This window comes from Penicillium citrinum (genome assembly GCF_028827155.1).
Source record: "Penicillium citrinum strain IBT 23319 chromosome Unknown utg000001l:1.0-4955037.0:1.0-4956770.0, whole genome shotgun sequence".
NCBI lineage: Eukaryota > Fungi > Ascomycota > Eurotiomycetes > Eurotiales > Aspergillaceae > Penicillium > Penicillium citrinum.
The window spans coordinates 1,340,868-1,358,432 of record NW_026622686.1 but is presented as its reverse complement, the minus strand read 5'-3'; the positions used below and the strand labels follow the sequence as shown (position 1 = coordinate 1,358,432).

The 17,565-nt window shown below is 48.5% G+C and overlaps 9 protein-coding genes across 9 annotated transcripts; 4 read left to right on the top strand and 5 right to left on the bottom strand.

Annotated features, from left to right (window-relative positions):
• Positions 1-117: 117 nt before the first annotated feature.
• Positions 118-892, top strand: N7469_000526 (acireductone dioxygenase (Ni2+-requiring); the record flags this gene model as incomplete). The annotated part of the gene is made up of 3 exons (XM_056639446.1): positions 118-147; positions 314-685; positions 755-892. 3 exons carry the CDS (start codon positions 118-120, stop codon positions 890-892), a joined length of 540 nt encoding a protein of 179 aa, XP_056505203.1.
• A 200-nt stretch (positions 893-1,092) lies between these two features.
• mmm1 (ERMES complex subunit MMM1) lies at positions 1,093-2,661 on the bottom strand (the record flags this gene model as incomplete). Its single annotated transcript, XM_056639445.1, has 3 exons — positions 1,093-2,482; positions 2,542-2,581; positions 2,646-2,661. 3 exons carry the CDS (start codon positions 2,659-2,661, stop codon positions 1,093-1,095), a joined length of 1,446 nt encoding a protein of 481 aa, XP_056505202.1.
• A 258-nt stretch (positions 2,662-2,919) lies between these two features.
• N7469_000524 (DUF1183 domain protein) lies at positions 2,920-3,891 on the top strand (the record flags this gene model as incomplete). Its single annotated transcript, XM_056639444.1, has 1 exon — positions 2,920-3,891. One exon carries the CDS (start codon positions 2,920-2,922, stop codon positions 3,889-3,891), a length of 972 nt encoding a protein of 323 aa, XP_056505201.1.
• A 222-nt stretch (positions 3,892-4,113) lies between these two features.
• Positions 4,114-5,965, bottom strand: N7469_000523 (transcription factor TFIIIB subunit BDP1; the record flags this gene model as incomplete). Its single annotated transcript, XM_056639443.1, has 3 exons — positions 4,114-5,154; positions 5,204-5,868; positions 5,938-5,965. The coding sequence occupies 3 exons, from the start codon at positions 5,963-5,965 to the stop codon at positions 4,114-4,116; spliced, it is 1,734 nt and encodes a 577-aa protein (XP_056505200.1).
• A 406-nt stretch (positions 5,966-6,371) lies between these two features.
• N7469_000522 (E3 ubiquitin-protein ligase BRE1) lies at positions 6,372-8,818 on the top strand (the record flags this gene model as incomplete). Its single annotated transcript, XM_056639442.1, has 5 exons — positions 6,372-6,503; positions 6,614-6,757; positions 6,844-6,892; positions 6,954-8,569; positions 8,645-8,818. 5 exons carry the CDS (start codon positions 6,372-6,374, stop codon positions 8,816-8,818), a joined length of 2,115 nt encoding a protein of 704 aa, XP_056505199.1.
• A 732-nt stretch (positions 8,819-9,550) lies between these two features.
• On the bottom strand, positions 9,551-10,380 carry N7469_000521 (Urease accessory protein UreF; the record flags this gene model as incomplete). The annotated part of the gene is made up of 2 exons (XM_056639441.1): positions 9,551-10,176; positions 10,230-10,380. The coding sequence occupies 2 exons, from the start codon at positions 10,378-10,380 to the stop codon at positions 9,551-9,553; spliced, it is 777 nt and encodes a 258-aa protein (XP_056505198.1).
• Positions 10,381-10,703: 323 nt separating this feature from the next.
• Positions 10,704-12,974, top strand: N7469_000520 (protein kinase COQ8; the record flags this gene model as incomplete). Its single annotated transcript, XM_056639440.1, has 1 exon — positions 10,704-12,974. One exon carries the CDS (start codon positions 10,704-10,706, stop codon positions 12,972-12,974), a length of 2,271 nt encoding a protein of 756 aa, XP_056505197.1.
• Positions 12,975-13,437: 463 nt separating this feature from the next.
• N7469_000519 (alpha-mannosyltransferase) lies at positions 13,438-14,886 on the bottom strand (the record flags this gene model as incomplete). Its single annotated transcript, XM_056639439.1, has 1 exon — positions 13,438-14,886. One exon carries the CDS (start codon positions 14,884-14,886, stop codon positions 13,438-13,440), a length of 1,449 nt encoding a protein of 482 aa, XP_056505196.1.
• A 974-nt stretch (positions 14,887-15,860) lies between these two features.
• Positions 15,861-17,563, bottom strand: N7469_000518 (putative translation elongation factor eEF-1 subunit gamma). The gene is made up of 3 exons (XM_056639438.1): positions 17,496-17,563; positions 17,226-17,421; positions 15,861-16,874 (listed from the first exon to the last, which is right to left on the bottom strand). Exons 1-3 carry the CDS (start codon positions 17,523-17,525, stop codon positions 15,886-15,888), a joined length of 1,215 nt encoding a protein of 404 aa, XP_056505195.1. The 5' UTR covers positions 17,526-17,563; the 3' UTR covers positions 15,861-15,885.
• Between the last annotated feature and the right edge of the window lie 2 nt (positions 17,564-17,565).

Sequence of the window (17,565 nt, the reverse complement as noted above, 5' to 3'; positions counted from 1 at the left end):
TCGGACCAATTGCGGGGCCGGAGATATTCAGCCTGCAATTTCATTCTACACTTCTTACATTCTTACTATTTCTTTGTATTTGCAAGATACTGCCCTGTCCGAAAAAATAGTTTCATAATGCGCGCATATTGGTATGATAATAAGCCGGTAAGTTTCAATTCAGAAAATTACTCCAATTCATACACCTCCCAGCAACAGAAGAGGTGCAAAGTCCGGACTTCAATCCCCCCCACCATCCATGACGCAAGCACCGAAATAATCACCAGTTCAACTCCATTATGAGGTACGCGAGTAACTAATTAATGTGATAAAGGGCGACCAGCGCGAGCCCCACGATTCCGGGAAGGAAGTTTCCGAAGAAACCCTTGCAAAACTCGGCGTAGTGTATCATCATTGTCCGACAATCGAGGCAGTTGACGAACTTGCGCGTGAACGCGGCTACAAGAATCGCGATCAAGTTTGCGTTTCACCTGCGACAATGGGCGATGTGTATGAGGAGAAGGTGAAGATGTTTTTCGCAGAGCATTTGCATGAGGATGAGGAGATTCGGTATATTTTGGATGGGGAGGGGTATTTTGATGTTAGGGGTGTTTCAGATGAATGGATTCGTATTTGTTTGAGGAAGGATGATTTGATTATTCTTCCTGCTGGGATTTATCATCGTTTTACTACGAATGAGGAGAATGTAAGTCTGTCCCTGGTTGTCGTGGTGGACTGGATGGATGGAAGTGCGGTGCTAATTTACTTTGTATAGTATGTTAAGGCGATGCGTCTCTTCCAGGATGAGCCTAAGTGGACGCCGTTGAATCGTGATGCTGATCTTGATCAGAACCCTCATCGTCAGACTTATGTGAATACTGTTCTGCTGCCTGCTGCTGCTGCTGTCGTATAGGATAGGATCAGGGGGTAACGAGCTTAGTGGTATATAATGATTGATGGTTGAATGAGGTTGATTATTTCAGTTACTTATGTTTTATCAGATATATACTGAGATATAGCTCGTAGGCTATAAGCTCGATGCCATGCAACCATGACTGTATAAACACCAAGCTATCGCAGGTAATGGCAATAATTCTCACTTAATCTCGAAGATCAATGCTTAGGCACAGGTGTTCCTGCTGGTAATCCACCAGGCATCTCAAATCGATCACTACCCGCACCAGCACTATCTTGACGAGTCATACTAGCACTGCGTAATCCTCCCATATCCATATTGAAACTACTACTCCTCGACCCCCCAAGCCCTAACCGCGGGTCCAACGGTCCCCGAAATCTCAACCCCTCCGGTTCATCTCGATCAGCATCACCCGAAAATCGCATCGGACCCTCAGCCGATCCCGCACTGCGCGGGGGTGCAGTGGATCCAGCATCAGAGTCCTCGCCGGTACGAACTCCCGTTCGACCCATTCTCGGCCATAGATCTGGTAATCCAACAACTTGTACACGAGGCTCAACAACACGTTCTTCAAACCAGGCGTGAACTCGAGCTTCGACGAGTTGCGCCACTTTGGGTACATCTTGAAGTCGACTTCGGGAGCCAATTAATGATCGTACGGAGAGATCTAGACGGTAATCCGGCAGAAATGAGAAAGCAACATTACTCTTAGGACTGCTTTTTGGTGGCTTCGCGTCTTGAGATTCGTTTGTTCCGGGTGATTCGGGGACTGTGCTCGATTCTTGATTTGGCATTGGCGATGTAGTGGGCGTGTGAAGGGGTTCTGTTGATGCGGGGATAAGTGAAATGCATAATGTTCCTGAGAATCGCACGACCGATACGGACAATGCGACTGGGAGGATGGCGGAGCGTGCTTTGGGGTAATTGAGCACTAATTGGGTCTCTACGGCGATGGAGAGATTGTCATCGCTGAGGTCGACATCCAGTAATGCTTGTAATCTTCCACCATCGGCATTTGTGGGATCATCGACGGCAATTATACGACAATTGCTGAAGATGGGAAATTCCTCTCCTAATGAGATATCCGTCACGGTTATTTTGTCGATAAAGGAGGGTTTCTTCTCGGGATTGTTCATCGCTGCATTTAAGGAGCTCAAGATTGACGATGTAGGTGAATCCTTGAGTGAGTATGCAGTTTGTCGATACTGCGCGATTGTCTGCGCAATCAGGACATTAAACCAGTCCAAAGACTCTGGTTGATGGGAGGAATGATGCATCCGATGCCGGCCATGTTTGGCGGGGTTTGTAGGGATGGCGCTGTAGTATGTTTTGCGAAGAATTGATCGGGTATTGGTAGAGGATGCGGGGACGGGTCGGAGGACATTTGAATTTGATGGTTTCTCTCGGAGTGTTTTTTGATCTTGTGTGGTGTTATAGACGGAGCTATAGCGGCGGTGGGTTGTGCGATTCGACAAGCCGCGGGATGGAGGAGGTGGTGCTTCGCCGAAGATGAAGAATTTGATGAATGCACCGATGAGCAATACAACGGAGAGTTGACCTAGCAAGAATCCCTGTGTGAAAGAAAGGCTAGAGGTCTTGTTCAGCATCCATATATCCCTGCTGCTGGGGGGTGAGTATGAACATACGAGGATTGCGGCACGACTGGCGCAACCGGCGCAAGCTCGGCTGAGCAAGGTTAGCAGCTGCAGATATCTTGAAACCAATTTAGACTTGACCAGTGCAGACTTACGTTGTGGAGATACCATTGTCAAGAAGAACGAGAATTCATTTCCTCCTCTTTTTCCGGAGTTGAAGGAGGTTGAACTTTCGGAGTTCGTCTTGGCCGAAGGTGCTTATCGGTTATCGACCAGCTTGCAGGTGACCTCAACTGCCACGCTGCTTCTACTTGGATATCACTCACTTCCTCTATTTACTTTACTCGTCTTTCCTATCTTTGGGATATCACTTCATACCTGGTGCAAATTCCGCTCAAAGAAACAACAAGAAAGAGAAATCCGATCATCATGCGCAACAAAAGCGCCAAAAGTGCAGCTCTACTCGCAGCTCTCACTCTCACTCTTTTCCTCGCATCGCCTGCATCAGCTGCAAAGTCACAACCTCCCGGCAAAAATGCAATCCTACTATCCAACGTCCAAGCATTGACACTACGCAATAATCGTATGACTACATCTCGTCGTGTATCTCCAATACCACAGCTCACATGCGTGGGCAATCAAAAGATTTGCAAGCTGCATCAAATCGAAGCTATGCGTTGCTCAAACGACGGCTTTGATTATGACGAAGAGGATATACAGTGGACTTGTACCGCGCCACTACCGGCAGAATTCAAGCTGGGATCTACAGATGTTATTTGTGAGGGATATCGCAATTCGGATGATCCGTGGGTGTTGAAGGGGAGTTGTGGTGTTGAATATCGTATGCTCTTGACGGAGCAGGGTGAGGAGAGGTTTGGAATGGGATATGGTGGGTCTGGATCATGGCCTTCCTGGACAGGGAGCAAAAGTGACAGCAAATTGGGGAGAGGATGGAAATTGTTCGCCAATAGTCTGGGCGTGCTTATTTTCTGGGGATTCTTCTTTGGAGTCTCGGCTATCATCTTCTGGCCGTTTCTGGCTGCCCTTTTTGGTGTGAGGAACCCAAGACCTAGAGATCAACGACGAGGATGGGGTGGATTTTGGGGAGGAGGAGGAGGAGGTGGTGGTGGTGATGATGGTTTCTATCCAGGACCGCCGCCACCTTATAGTTACAGTGATTGTTCAAGTTCTCAAAGACCAGGATGGACACCAGGCTTTTGGACCGGTGCTTTGGGAGGTGCAGCAGCTGGATATCGAATGGGACGAAATAGTGAACGTCGTTCGAACCAGCGAAATTCGTTTACTCGATTTAATGATTCCGGGGAGGGCAGTTCACGTTCATCGCCGCAATTCTCAACCACAACAACGGGGACAGGGTTTGGCTCAACTCGACGTCGATAAACAGAGGCAGTACTACTTTAAGCGAGGAGAAAGATATGATGAGCAAAAAAGAAGGATGAGATTCTTGCTACCAATCAAATGAAATCAAAGCAAAACCATTGGTTATATCCAGAACCACCTGTGTGTATCATTTCCGATCCAAAACGCCGAAAGCAGACAGAAGAAGCAACAAAAGACCCCCATCCCCATGCAATGCAAGTCCAGCATCGGACTGTTAATATATTAGAAAGCTGGAATCTCATCGATTGATCCCAAGACCTCCTCAGTACCACCACCACCAAGGTTCTTCGCTTGCCTCTTGCTATTACGCGATTTGCCTTTTCCAGTTCCTTTACCCTTGTCTCCCTTTGTATCTTCTTCAGCCCCACCTGTTGGATTGCGCATCATTTCTTCGTGGAGCTGCTTTTCTTTCTCATGCTGCTCTTCGATGGCTCTTTTCTCCTCGTCCAGTTCTTGCTGGATCACCTTGGGATCGTCATAAGTCTGATTCGTCATGGCAGTATATGTTTCGATATCGACAACTTCGCGAGGACCCATGAGCGTATCCCTAATTCGCTGCGGGTCGCGGCGTTCCTCGTTATTGAACTTGAGCTTGATCTGCCGGCGAGACCGGCCGGGAAACATATTGCTTATAATCATGAAATCTGTGCCAAACATGCGCAATCCGCGATAAAACAGATCAGTCATCTCTTCGTCCCAACTTTCCGTCTTAGACCGTTTGCCATAGGAGGCTTGATTGATCTTGCGAGTGAGCTGGTTTTCCACCACATCTTCTAGATCGCCCGCCTCTCGAGCAGCATCGGCATGACGATCAACTTCAAGCGACGCTGTATCAAGGACAATCTCTCCATTGACGATACGCATTACCGGACCGGATGGGCCTTTGGCCTCGGGAGGCCGATTCTCGTCCTTTTTGGTCGCATCTGGAGTTTTATTCTTCTTAGGGGTCCCGGCAGCTGATCCTTCCTCTTGTGCCTTTTGCTTCTCTTCCAATTCAATCTGTTCCAGTCGTCGCAACTCAATCTCACGCTTGGACTTTTTACCAGTCTTCAGGTCTTTGCAAAGCTCAGACATCTTCATCACATTTGGAAGGATTTCTACCGTCTCGGCACCTTCTGGGGTAGGTTCACGCTTCACCCGACGTGTACGCTTTGTCTTGTCGGTACCTTCGGCATCGGATGCACCAGCCCTGGACTGTTTCCGTTTTTTGGAGGTCTTACTCGCTTGGCTCGGCTCCGGTGTAGATGGGGCCAATGAGCCCCCCTGGTGTCTCGCTGCCAGCATCGCCAGTGGAAGCGCCAGACACACTCACGCGAGACTGGCTCTTTTGTCTAGATTTCGTAATCTCGGAAGTCTTCTTCGCACGCTTGGCAGGTTGATACTCGACAGGCATGAAGGAAGGCCTTGGCGCAGCTATGGGCGCGGAGTTTTGAACGGCTGTGGGTCGGGGTGAGGTTATTTCGTTCGGAGCGACGGCATCATCAGCAGGTTGTGTAGATGGAACGGTAACACCGTGGCCCGCAGGTAGCTCGACATCCTGCTCGATCGAAGGGACTATCTCAGATTCCGCCGGAGGCTCGATGGCCGAGGAACGGGGAGAAGGCGGGACATCATTTGGGGGGGTAGGGACTATAGTCGGTTCTTGTGTCGCCGGAGTCGAAACAGAACCTCTGCGCTTCGGTCGAGGGATTGGAATGGAAGTAGCAGGTCGAGATATAATGGGAGGGCGTTCTTGGGTTTGCGCGACTGTAACTGGTGGGGTAGTCTCAGGGATCGCCAGCGGCTCTGGCTCCACAGATGCTACAGATGAAGGTGCAATAGAGCCAACAGAGCCCCTCACATCACGCTCCTGTTGAGCATTTTGTGCAGATTGTACTTGACTCTGTTGAACAGCACTGGGTCGTCTTGCAGGTGCAGCTGGCGCGGGCGCGCCGCGGCGGGCGGGCGCCTTTGGGGCGAACTTTTTGCCCGACTTGTCTAAAAACCAGCAAATGTCAGTCTTATACACAATCAATCATCCCACGACCAAGTCGCATGGAGGCTCACTAATCGCAGAACTGGAAAAGGACTTCATTGCTGTCCGTCGCTGTCGGCGACATCCGAGTTGTAGTTGGAAAGAGACTCAAAAAGGTGAAAAGAGACTCGACGGGGCAATGGTCGGGTCACGTGGGGCGGTCGCGACGCCAGGAGGAATTCTCCACGCTCCTTCTTCAATCTCAACCTTCTCCCCTTCCACCACACCACACCAACCCCTGGACATCTTTCTCAACCCACGCCTGGTTCGCTTGAAGCCATTTCACTCTAATTTCAGAAACTTCCAGGGCTCGTCTTTTGTCAGAATTGGACACGGTCGCGCGGTGTCTTGATTCGTCTGCCGGACGGTTCGGTGGTGACGATAACCCCCTCTCCCATGTCAGTCTAGCCACTGATGCCGGCCGCCGAACCCCCCCGTTGTGTCTACAGAGTCCGGTCTTGTCAAAATGGAAGACCGGAAGAGGCCCGCTGCGGAGAATAATGACTCGGCCCCGCCATTGAAGAAGCAGGCGACCACCATGAATGGTGGGAGCAAGCCTCACCCTGATGCCGATATGCCGTGGAAAGATGACTTGGAGGTATGTGCTGTACCTTTCGTCTGCTGCTTTTTCTTTCTCATCTGTTGAAGAAGTGAAGTTGTTTTGAACATTCATATTCGATACAGCGCTGACATTGCCCCTCCTGATAGCGATTTCAAAAAGATGCGATTTTACGGCAAATGCAGGAATTCAAGCGTGATAAGCAGTCGTTGGAGTCGCGTGTAAATGAAATGACAAAAGCTGCTTCACATCATGACAGTCATTTACGAATCATTGATGCCTGGTATAAGCAGGTAAGTTGATCGCCCACCCGGTGCTTGGCATTCTTTTTTTTCTCTTTCATATTATATCTGTGCCGAGGTTCTAACGATGTGAAAAGTTAATTGATGAGATGAAAATTCTTTTGGGCTCTGGAGAGGTTACGAAAGGTCAGTCACTTGGTCTAGTTTCGGCTCTTGCTTCAACTGTGGTTATTGACAATATTTATAGAACCCGCATTCAAGAGCTCCCTACAATTTGAAGACGCCGAAGGATTTGAGGCGCATCTGAAGACACGATCGGATGATATTCGCGATGTTATATCCCAATTACAATCGAAATCTGGGGATGCGCCTCCCGAGGTTGCGGATTTGCAGAGTCAATTAGCGAAGAAACTCGCCGAGGAAAAGGTTACAATCGCCAATCTTGAGAAAACCTTGGCGGAGAAACAACAAGCCGAAGAAAGCCTCGAAGCTGCTTCACTTCGATACATGGTCGCGGAAAAGAAGCTTGATCGTGCGAGGAGCGTGACAGTCGCCAAGCTCGAGAAACAATACATCCTCGGGGGATCGCGGCCAAGTGCTGAGGGTGCCCAGGTGAAGCGCGAAGATTCTTCGCCCGCAAATGGCGGAACTCCTGTCGGAGAGCGCAGTAGCGAATTGGAAGAAACCAATGCCCGTCTCACATTGGTCTCGGAAAAACAGAAGGAACAACTTCAAAAGCTTGAGATGGAAAATACGAGTCTCCTCGGCCAGATCAATGAGCAAAAGATCAAGTCAACCAAACTTACTAATGAAGATTATGCTCATACCGATCTGTTCAAGCAAATCCGATCGCAGTATGATGATGTGGTGAAGCGCATCAACCACCTGGAAGCCACCAATACTCAACTTCGGGAGGAGGCCGAAAAGTATCGCTCTGAGCGGGCAGCATATAAAATGGAAATCGAGGAGGAAACGCAAGCAACACTCGCAGAAAAGGAAGCCCAACTGATGAGAGCCGAGACCGATTTAGCACGGATACGGAATGCTCGTGATGAACTTCTGGCCGATCAAAATATCCGAAAAGCCGCTCAAGATTCAGAGAAGGTCGCCAGTACCAAATTGCAAGAATTGGCAGATGCTCGTGAGGCGCGGATCACAGCTTTGGAATCTGAAATCGAGAGACTGCGACTCCAGATTGACGGGGCCAACGCGGCAGACAATCTGGCAGAGATGCCAGCGGAAGAACTTCGCTCCAAGTATACCAGTTTGGAACGCCAATACGCCATGCTGAACACGGAGTTGACGTCTATGCAAACGGCTTATAAGAAGAACGCAACACTAGCATCCCAAAAGGTCATTGAGCTGGGTGCTTGGGAGGACAAGGTCAATCGTCTAAAGGCCGAGAAAGCGAAAGCAGATCAGAAGTACTTCGCTGCGATGAAGAGCAAAGAAGCCCGCGAGGTGGAAGTGCGCACACTTCGTGCACAGAACCACAAGACATCAGACATTGTCTCTCAGCTTAAGGAGTCCGAAGCCAACACGAGAGCGCTGCTGTCTAACATGGAGAAGCAAGCTAGCGAGACCAAAGAGTCCTTGAATTCTACACTCGACAAATACCGGGCCATCCAACAACAAATGACAGAGCGAGATATCGTTGCGGATGGTCTGAAGAACCAGGTTGCCGAGCTGAAGGCGCTCTCAACCTCGAAGGACTCAGCATTGGGAGAGAAATCATCTGCTTTACGACAAGCCGAGATTGAGATTGTCGGTCTCAAACAATCTCTCTCGGATACCAAGAAGAGTCTGGAGAATTGGAAGGGTAAGAGTCTCGGCAACAGCTCTTCAGAGTATGAAATGTTACGGGTAAGTTCCAATGCAATTGAAGATGATCAGAATATCCTCAGTTTCTTGGCTATGGGTCCGCTAACCCTAATCTAGACACTTGCATTATGCACGGTCTGTCGACGCAACTTCAAGAATACGGTGATCAAAACTTGCGGTCATGTCTTCTGCAAAGACTGTGTTGAAGAACGACTCACCTCGCGCTCACGCAAATGTCCCAATTGCAATAAATCGTTTGGAAGCAATGACCATATGCACATTACCCTGTGATCCCGATCCTGCACTCACTCACCTTCCGCCTACACCTTCTCTTTCGTGTATTATATCCAACCCTTTCTGATTTGTTTTCCTCGCCCCCTAACTTCTTCTTCGCCCACTTTCCCCTTAACCATTTACTCTACTTTTTTTTAGTGGTCACTTTCGGACAGGTCCATGGTGCGGTGTTGGCTGGTTCTTTTTTTCCTCTTCCCCGGGACGGGCTGGACCGGCGTTTGACGAGATATGTATGCTCTGTTTTGTTCTGTTTGGCTTTGCTCTACGGAACTCAGCCGTGTCTTTTTTCTTTTCTCTCTTTTCTCTTTTTTACATGCGATCGCATGCAGGTCGACGCATTGGCGGTTCTGCTCGTTTTTCTTTTCTAGTTGAAGGTTGCTGTGCAAGAGATACAGTTGCGTATCTCTGGCTCAGGAAAGCGGTTCTAGATCTTCTTGTTATGTAGGATTACTTCGATACGGAGGGTTAAAGAGCGGATACGATGACTGGAAATCAAAAATGCAAAAAATGCAAGCAAGATTATCCTTGATTCATGAATTGAAAATGCGACTATATAAAAGTTCATGTCTGCCGACCCACAAATCCAATGCCGGTACTACTTGACCCGCCTCTTCAGGCTCAGTATTCCACTCCCGTTCAATCCGCGACATAATCGTATCCTGAAGGGACTGACTAGCCAAAATATTCTGTGCTTGATACGGCCCCATAACGGACGCACGCACCGCAGCACTAAGAACAGCCTTCGCATGATTCAAGACAAATGTATAGGCCGTTTGTTGGAGATCCAGTCCCATTGCCCGACAAGTCACCCCCCCACAAAGGAGCAAAATGACCCCTAGGCCCAAGATCATATTCATCAACATCTTCAAAAGAAGATTTCAATGCATCGGAGAATTCATCAATAGCAGTGATAGCTTCGTGAACCCCAGGTTCAGAAGAAGCCACTTTCTCCGGTCCCGCGAAACTAACCCTGAACGCACGTTCCCAAACACCAATTAGAGCACGACCTTGAGCGACGCTCGCTCGTTGGGCGACGATACAAGGTGTTGAGGCGTCGAGGTCGTTATCTAATGTGTCCAGTGTTGCGGGGTTGCGATAACCTGCCAGGACGTAGGGAAGTGATGTACTGGCGATTGAAGCGATAGATAGTTTAAGGAAATGGTGGAAGGATGTCACGGGGTTTCCGCGACGAGGCTTATTATGTGCGAGGTATGATTCGAGACCGCTGGAGTATGCGAATGAGCCTAGTGGTAAGGCGGAGTCGGAGAGGAGGAGAAGGGCGTGTAGTGAGGTGTTTCGGACGGATGTCGAGTTAAATTGGGTATTATCAAAATCATTATTCTTCTTATTATAAGCTATTTTAGGTTAGCTTTGGAAAACTTCGGACGGGTTTAAATTCATGATTTACTTACTGGTTGGCATGTTCCATGACTTGTCGGGTGTGAGGATGGAGGTGTGGGATATGCGGAGGTATCGAGTTGAGCGCGCATATCGTGGAGACGCGATTCTAATTGAGCGATTTGGGACTCGAGGTCCTTTGGAGGGTCTTCGAAGAGCATTGTATAGAATATTAGATGGTAATATTGTACAGATATGAGGTATATTTGAAAAAGCAAAGATATAATTGAACGGAAAAGAGAGATAGATAGAAAGAAGAGTAGGAAAATGGTAGATATAAAAACGGGCATATGTCGGGCGGTGGATCCGTCGGAGGAAGCCGGCGGAGTTTTCTATCAAAACGAATTGTCAGCTTCATTATTCACTTTTCTATCAAAAGTGGCCCAAGTGGGTCACGGCCATTCTGTTATTCGATTGCATTACTCGAATCACACGACTTCCTTGAGGTTCATCTTCCTCCACTTGTTCACTCTCTTTTAAAACCATGTCGGGCAGGCGTCTGCTGGACGCCATTCAGGTCCTGAATGTCTCCAAAACCATTGCGCTCAAGCATCTCGGCATTCGTCAACGTCAATTAGATGTTTATACTCGTACTTCATCCCTTACAAAGGGGTTGAAAGCTCAAACGGATGGATTGATTTTGACCGCACAAGCCGCCGCCGCTTTGGCGCGTCGCTTTGATGACTCGCCACCGACTCCAACTGCAACTCCAACCCCGTCGCCGAACACCGCATCCCCCGAGACGTCGGCCAACTCCCCCAGCCCCCAATCTTCCACCACTGCAACCTTATCTGAGGGAATTGAAGCTCAAGCTTCTCGGGAATTACAGGATCAGGGATTACAGAGTCAGGAGGATGGGTTTGGAAAAATACCGGCCTCTGCCGCGCAATATAGTGGAAATGAGAAACCTGGTGCCCTGAACGTTAGTCAACAACAGGATGTGTTCTATGAACCTTCTCAGCAAACAATCGACTCCGACTCATCCGGACTCCCCCGGGTAAAGCTACCCAAGGCCACCGGCACGGTCCAAGCTGGTGTTGTCGATGAAGGATTGAATGCCGATGTGTTTCACTCCGCCGAGCGGTCGGGTAAGTCGGCATCGGCGGAGCAAGAACTCTCGGAGGAGATGATGGATGGTCTTTTCCATAGCCCGCGAGTTTCGCGTATGCTTGCAGGGAAGCCGAAGCCGAAACGAGATTGGATTCCAGAGAAGAAACCCGGCGAGGTGGAATCCAGGGTTGAGCCTGAAAATCTACGACCAAATGAGATTCCGGAATTATTGCAGGAGATGGATGCCGCGGGCTATCGCGCATCTGACCCTGTTTCCAATGTTACTACTGTCAATACTGGCCCCAATGCCGCTGCCCATGCGACTCCTACGGCTGAAGGGCTGGCTGAAACAGTGGGAGAGAAGAATGTCCCATATCAGATGATGGAATCCCGCGTACCATCCTCTCGGTTTGCCCGAATGTGGCAATATGGTGGATTAGCGACCTCAATGGCCTTCGGTGCTGTTGGCGAGACCCTTCGCCGAGCAACTGGTAGCCAAGATAATGGTTCGGTCATGTTCAGCGCCGGCAATATGGAACGAATGGTCGCCAAGCTATCCAAGATGCGCGGCGCAGCGCTTAAACTAGGTCAGATGCTCAGTATCCAAGATTCCAACATGTTGCCCGAACCTATCCAGCAAGTCCTCCAACGAGTTCAAGATCGCGCAGACTATATGCCGGCATCCCAGCGTGACAAGGTATTATCCGATAATCTTGGCCCCAACTGGCGAGACCTCTTCTCCTCCTTCGACGAAATCCCCATGGCCGCCGCCTCAATCGGCCAAGTCCACTCCGCCATTCTCAAATCCACCGGCAAACCCGTCGCCGTGAAAGTCCAATACCCCGGTGTCGCAGACTCAATAGACTCCGACCTCAACAACCTCTCCATCCTCCTAACAGCCTCCCGCCTTCTTCCCCGCGGTCTATACCTAGACAAAACAATTGCCAATGCCCGCACAGAACTCGCCTGGGAATGTGACTATATCCGCGAAGCCGAAGCAGCCTCTCGCTTCCGCACCCTCCTCCACGATGATCCCGTCTTCGTCGTTCCCGAAATCATGGCCGAAGCCTCCGGCAAACAAGTCCTAACAATGGAAATGCTAGACGGAGTCGCCGTAACAAAAATCCAAGATTTCACTCAATCCCAACGAGACTGGATAGGAACACAATTAATGCGTCTATGTCTCCGTGAAATCGTCGAATTCCGTTACATGCAAACAGATCCAAACTGGACAAATTTCCTCTACAACTCCTCAACAAATCGTCTCGAATTACTCGACTTCGGCGCCTCACGCGAATATCCCAAATCATTTATCTCAACATATGTCCGAACACTCATCGCAGCATCTCGCAACGACCGTGACTCTTGTAAGAAACTTTCCACTGAAATGGGATATTTGACTGGATTCGAGTCAGAAGCCATGGCTGACGCACACGTTTCTTCACTGACTACGATCGCTGAACCATTCATGCTTTCCTCGCCGGATCTGTATGATTTCAGTAATCAAACTATTACTGATCGGGTTCGTGCTCTTATCCCGCTTATGTTGAGGGAGAGACTTTCGCCGCCGCCGGAAGAAACGTACAGCTTGCATCGGAAGCTGAGTGGTGCTTTCTTGCTTTGTGCGAGGTTGGGGAGTAAAGTTCCTTGTAAGGAGTTGTTTGCTGAGGCTGTGTCTAAGGCTGAGAGGGATGGGTATTTGTAGATTTGGAGGAGTTTTAGTGTGTGTGTGTGTGTGTGTGTGTGTGTGTGTGTGTGTGTGTGTGTATATTAGATTATGTACTAGTAGATGTATAAAGTCAATCATCTCTTCTATTATTACTTCTAGCATGTCTACCTGGAAAAATTAGGTAATTTATCGTTCTATGGTATAGAAGAATTCATGTCTCATACAATGTAAGCTACGGTTAGGGCTAGACTTGAGGATCTAAATTCAGCTAAACCACGAGTATTAAAATTATTGTAAATGGATTCTCCTGACTTTGACTACACTTTTAATGAACTCAAGCAAGAATTTATATCCCAGTCCAGCTGGTAAGCATTAACCCACTAGCAATCAACAAAAATCCACCCCAGATACACACTCCCACTACACATCGTAAAATAAATACCTATTCATCTACTCCGTAGTAGGTACTGTACATCTCAAATCTCTCAGAATCCCAAGTCTACTCAAAAACATTCCTCCAATACTCCTTAACACCGTCACAAATACCCCCATAACCCTCCCAACTAACAAACTTCCCCTCAAGCTCACAAGCAGTCCAAACAATTTCCCTCCAAAACTCCCTCTCAACATCAACCCTCTTATTAACTCTCCCAACAACATCCTCCGGAATCGTCCAAGCACGCGTATAAGACCCATCATCCATAAACGCAGGATTAACCTCATGATTCTCAAATATAGTCGCCGGATTAAATTTCGGGAAATTCGCATGTATGAAAAATACATCTAATCCAGACGCCGAGTCTCCTCTGACACGCCATTTTCCTTGACTCGTAAGAGCAAAGTCTTGCATGGGATTAAATTGAGCCATTGCCGAACCAGCCATTCCACCAGCTGTACCGTGTCCAAGGGCACAGATTGATTCACTGACTTGGTAAAATGGTTCGTTGCTTGTCATTGCTGCTGCGAGGAATGTTTCTTTATCACCTTCACCAGCTGCGCCTTGAGAGAGGAGGGGCCAGTAATGAGATGGGCCCCAGTAATTGTAATATGTTGATAGGAGAAGGGTTAATGGATGAGTCTTTTTGGAGAGGAGTAATTCGCCTGATTCAGTTGACTGGCGAAGATTCATGGGGGGAGCTGGGATATTTGCGATTTCGTAGAAAACGGGGGATGTAGAGGATGCCCAGAAATCGGGCCAAGTGATCATATGAAATGATTTGAATAGAGAACTTGAAAAGATATGTTCTGGTTTCTCTAGTGGAAATGCATCTGCGTCTAGGAAGAGGATTTCTTCGAAAGACGAGAAGAGCATTGCGAAAGGTTTGAATTGGTATTTCTCGATTTTTGTCGGTGATGATTCGAGGATTCGAGAAAGGATTATACATCGGGCGTTTAATGATGGTAAAACCACATTGCAAATATATTCCTCGTACTCATCTTCATCAGCGAGGAAGATTTCCATTGGTAATTTTGATCCGGTCCGACGGAGCATTCGTAGTGATATTACTAGTACAGGTAGATATGATCCACCAGCTGTTGAAACTATACCCTTTGTACCAGGGATATATTGGAGGTGTAGAGTAAGTGAGGATTGCAAGGCATCGAGAAAAGCCGAATGTGCATCCCTCATTGTATCGATATCTTCCCTTGCGACGAGAACGTATTCCGGTCGTGGACGGTCTTCTTTCGCATTGAAACCTTCTGTCGGAGCTTTGACGTCTTCAACTAGAGGATTCGTATCTGGTCCATGTTTCTCGAGGAGTGAATGGAATGAGCGCCAGAATGACTGGTGTGCGGCCGTTAGATCTGGTGCTGTTTTCCCATATCCCGGAACTGTAAAATCAAGCGCGGGGACAGAGGTGTATCGAGAAAATGACCAAATCAGAAATGCAATCACGAGAACTGCACCAAGTAGAGTGCGCACGCGTAGTGCTGATCGTGGAATCATAATGTTGACTCGAATAGCCTTGTGTTTGTCCTGTACCTGACTGTGCCTAGAAGTGTCCCCACGTTTAGGTGGACCCAGCCAAGCTTGACAGTGACGATCGGCAATCAACGCGAGAGTCAGCTAGAAGTCTTGGATCATGAGCACGGAGACGGTGACGACCAATGTAGGTATAGTATGCAAACGATATATTAGAGAATGAGTGTCACTAGAGAATAAGTCTGAGTCTGGGCCGAGGATGTGGTCTGAAACAAGTCAAGGCCCCTTGTCTGCACGGGCCATGGCCCATAGGAATGCGACTGGCAATACGAAGCGACGAATGGAGAATGGAGATTGAAATTTATAACCATGAAGATTGATACTCGAGGATGTGATAGAGACAGTTTAATCATGAAGATCTAAAAAGGAAGGTTGTTGTTATAGGAAGACAAGAGAAAAGGAAGAGTTGGAATCACATGATTCAATACAGCAAGCAATCTTGCTCATTATCTTATAATCGAATATATATAGTTCAATTGAATAACTGTGGCCAATAATCTGGATATTTGAAGGAGAATGAATTAATTGAATGATTTTAATAACAGATTAATAACTTGAACTAGAGTTAAATTGATTGACTAATGTGTTCCTAGTATACTGCACTATTGGAAACATAACCGTCTATACTTCACGTGAAGTTGAACATCAAGCTAATCGACCGACTACAATGATACAAATTTACTACAAGAGGATAGTGTTCATTCGAGGTTGACTCAGACAGAAGTCTCGTCTTCATTCATTGCTATTTTGCTAGCAAGGACTAACATTGAGTTATACTCATTGTTAATCATATCATCTCACATCACAACATTTCGTAACCGTGAACATGAACCACATCGGCGCATAACGTAAAAAAAGGGGGGCTTATTTTAATTCCCGCCATCAGGAAGGAGGTGGAGGAGGGGTATTGAGGCGATGGCAAGGGAGGTATAAGAAGGTAAATCAAGTGCCTAGCGCACCCGCTTATTTGAAGACGTGGCCGTCAACAGACTGGAGGGTCTTGTCGCCAACCTGGATGGGGGCCTCCCAGCCCCAGATGTCCTCAATGTACTTGCGGGCAGCAGGGTCGGTGTGGTCGATCTTCTCGAAGTTGTAGCTCTCCCAGTCGGGGGCAACATCGAAAGCGGGAGCGTGCTCCTGGCCACGGACAAGGAAGACACCACGGATGACGCAGTCGTAGTTGGCACCGAAGACGGCCTGGCAACCGAAGAGGTACTTGCGGGAAGCCTCCAGACGGGCGTGGAAACCACCGATCAGGTTGTTGGCCATGAAGGTGAGCTTCAGCTCGTCATCGTACTTGTAGTCGACCTTCCAGAGAGAGTACTCCTGGGGGTTGTAGTTCTTCCAGAACCACTCCATAGCGGTAGGGGTGTCCTCGTTGGAGTAGGTACGCTTCCACTCATCGATGGGGAGCTCGGGCTTGCCGAGAGCCTCGAGAGGGTGCTTGGGCTTGGGAGCCTCAGGGGCGGGCTTGGGGGCCTCAGCAGCGGGGGCAGGCTTGGGCTTCTCCTCCTTCTTGGGGGCAGTGTACTTGATGACCTCCTCAGCGAAGACGGGGTTGGCAACGACAGCCTTGAAGGCGTCCTGGTTGACAATGGTGTTGTACCACCGGGTGACGGCGGGGTTGGCCTCGCGCCAGGCCTTGTCCAGAACGGTAGCGAAGGCACGGGTCAGGAGAGCGGCAGTGAAGATATCAGCCAGGGTGATACGCTCACCAACCAGGTAGGTGTTGGCAGTGAGGTGGGCCTCGAGAGCACCAATGGTCTTCAGGGCGACCTTGGCGACCTCATCGGTGGTCTTCTTGTTGTAGGGCTCAAGGCCGAGGAGGGGGCGGTACCAGGCACCGAAACGGGGCAGAAGCTCACCGTTGGCGAAGGAGAGCCAGCGGACGATGGAAGCATAGTCCTGCTTGGTCTTACCAAGGAGGGTAGTCTTCTCGTTCTGGGAGGTGACTGCAAAGCAACAATATATTAGCTTTATGATTCGAAAGATATTTTCACAATTGAATCAATATGAATCAACAACGGCGGAAGGGAAAGAAGTAAAAGACCATGCCCTCAAGGTTTTCCCTAGTGGATACACGGTCCTCAAATCTCCTCTTGCGTGATTTTTCAGAGTTTTAAGCTCTCAACAGTATAATTCACTTTTCTTTGAAAGTGTTGTTCTGACAGGGATAACTAATATATCTCATCATGTAAAGCAAGGGTTGCCGAGGTCAAGTTCAGGTGGAAACAAGCTTGGGTAACAAGCTAGGTGTAATGGGAGAGCACCAAAAAAAAAAAAAAACACATGTCAACACATACCATAGATGGCGATAGCAATGGCCTCGGACAGAGTGTAGCCATTGGCACCCTCGAAAGCGGGGATCTTGCCCAGAGGGTGAATCTTGCGGTAAGCAGCGCTAGAGTTAGCCTCAGCGTTGGGCTGAGTCTCAACCAGCTCCAAGTCAAGGTCGTTGTGCTTGGCAGCGACCAGGACGGAGATGGTACGAGGGTTGGTCTAAAACAACCAAAAGAAAATAAGTTAGAGAAATTGTCATATCATTAAAGTGATTCGAAAAGACAAGAACATACAGGAAGACCGTAAAGCTTGCCGAAAGACATTTTGAAGGATGTGAAAGAGGGAATGCAAAGGAAAAAGAAA

Coding starts and splice junctions, on each gene's coding strand:
- N7469_000518 (XM_056639438.1), bottom strand. CDS start 17,525: ATGTCTTTCGGCAAGCTTTACGGTCTTCCT. Junction 17,422..17,495: donor GCAAGCTTTACGGTCTTCCT/GTATGTTCTTGT, acceptor TGGTTGTTTTAG/ACCAACCCTCGTACCATCTC. Junction 16,875..17,225: donor CATTGCTATCGCCATCTATG/GTATGTGTTGAC, acceptor GTTGCTTTGCAG/TCACCTCCCAGAACGAGAAG.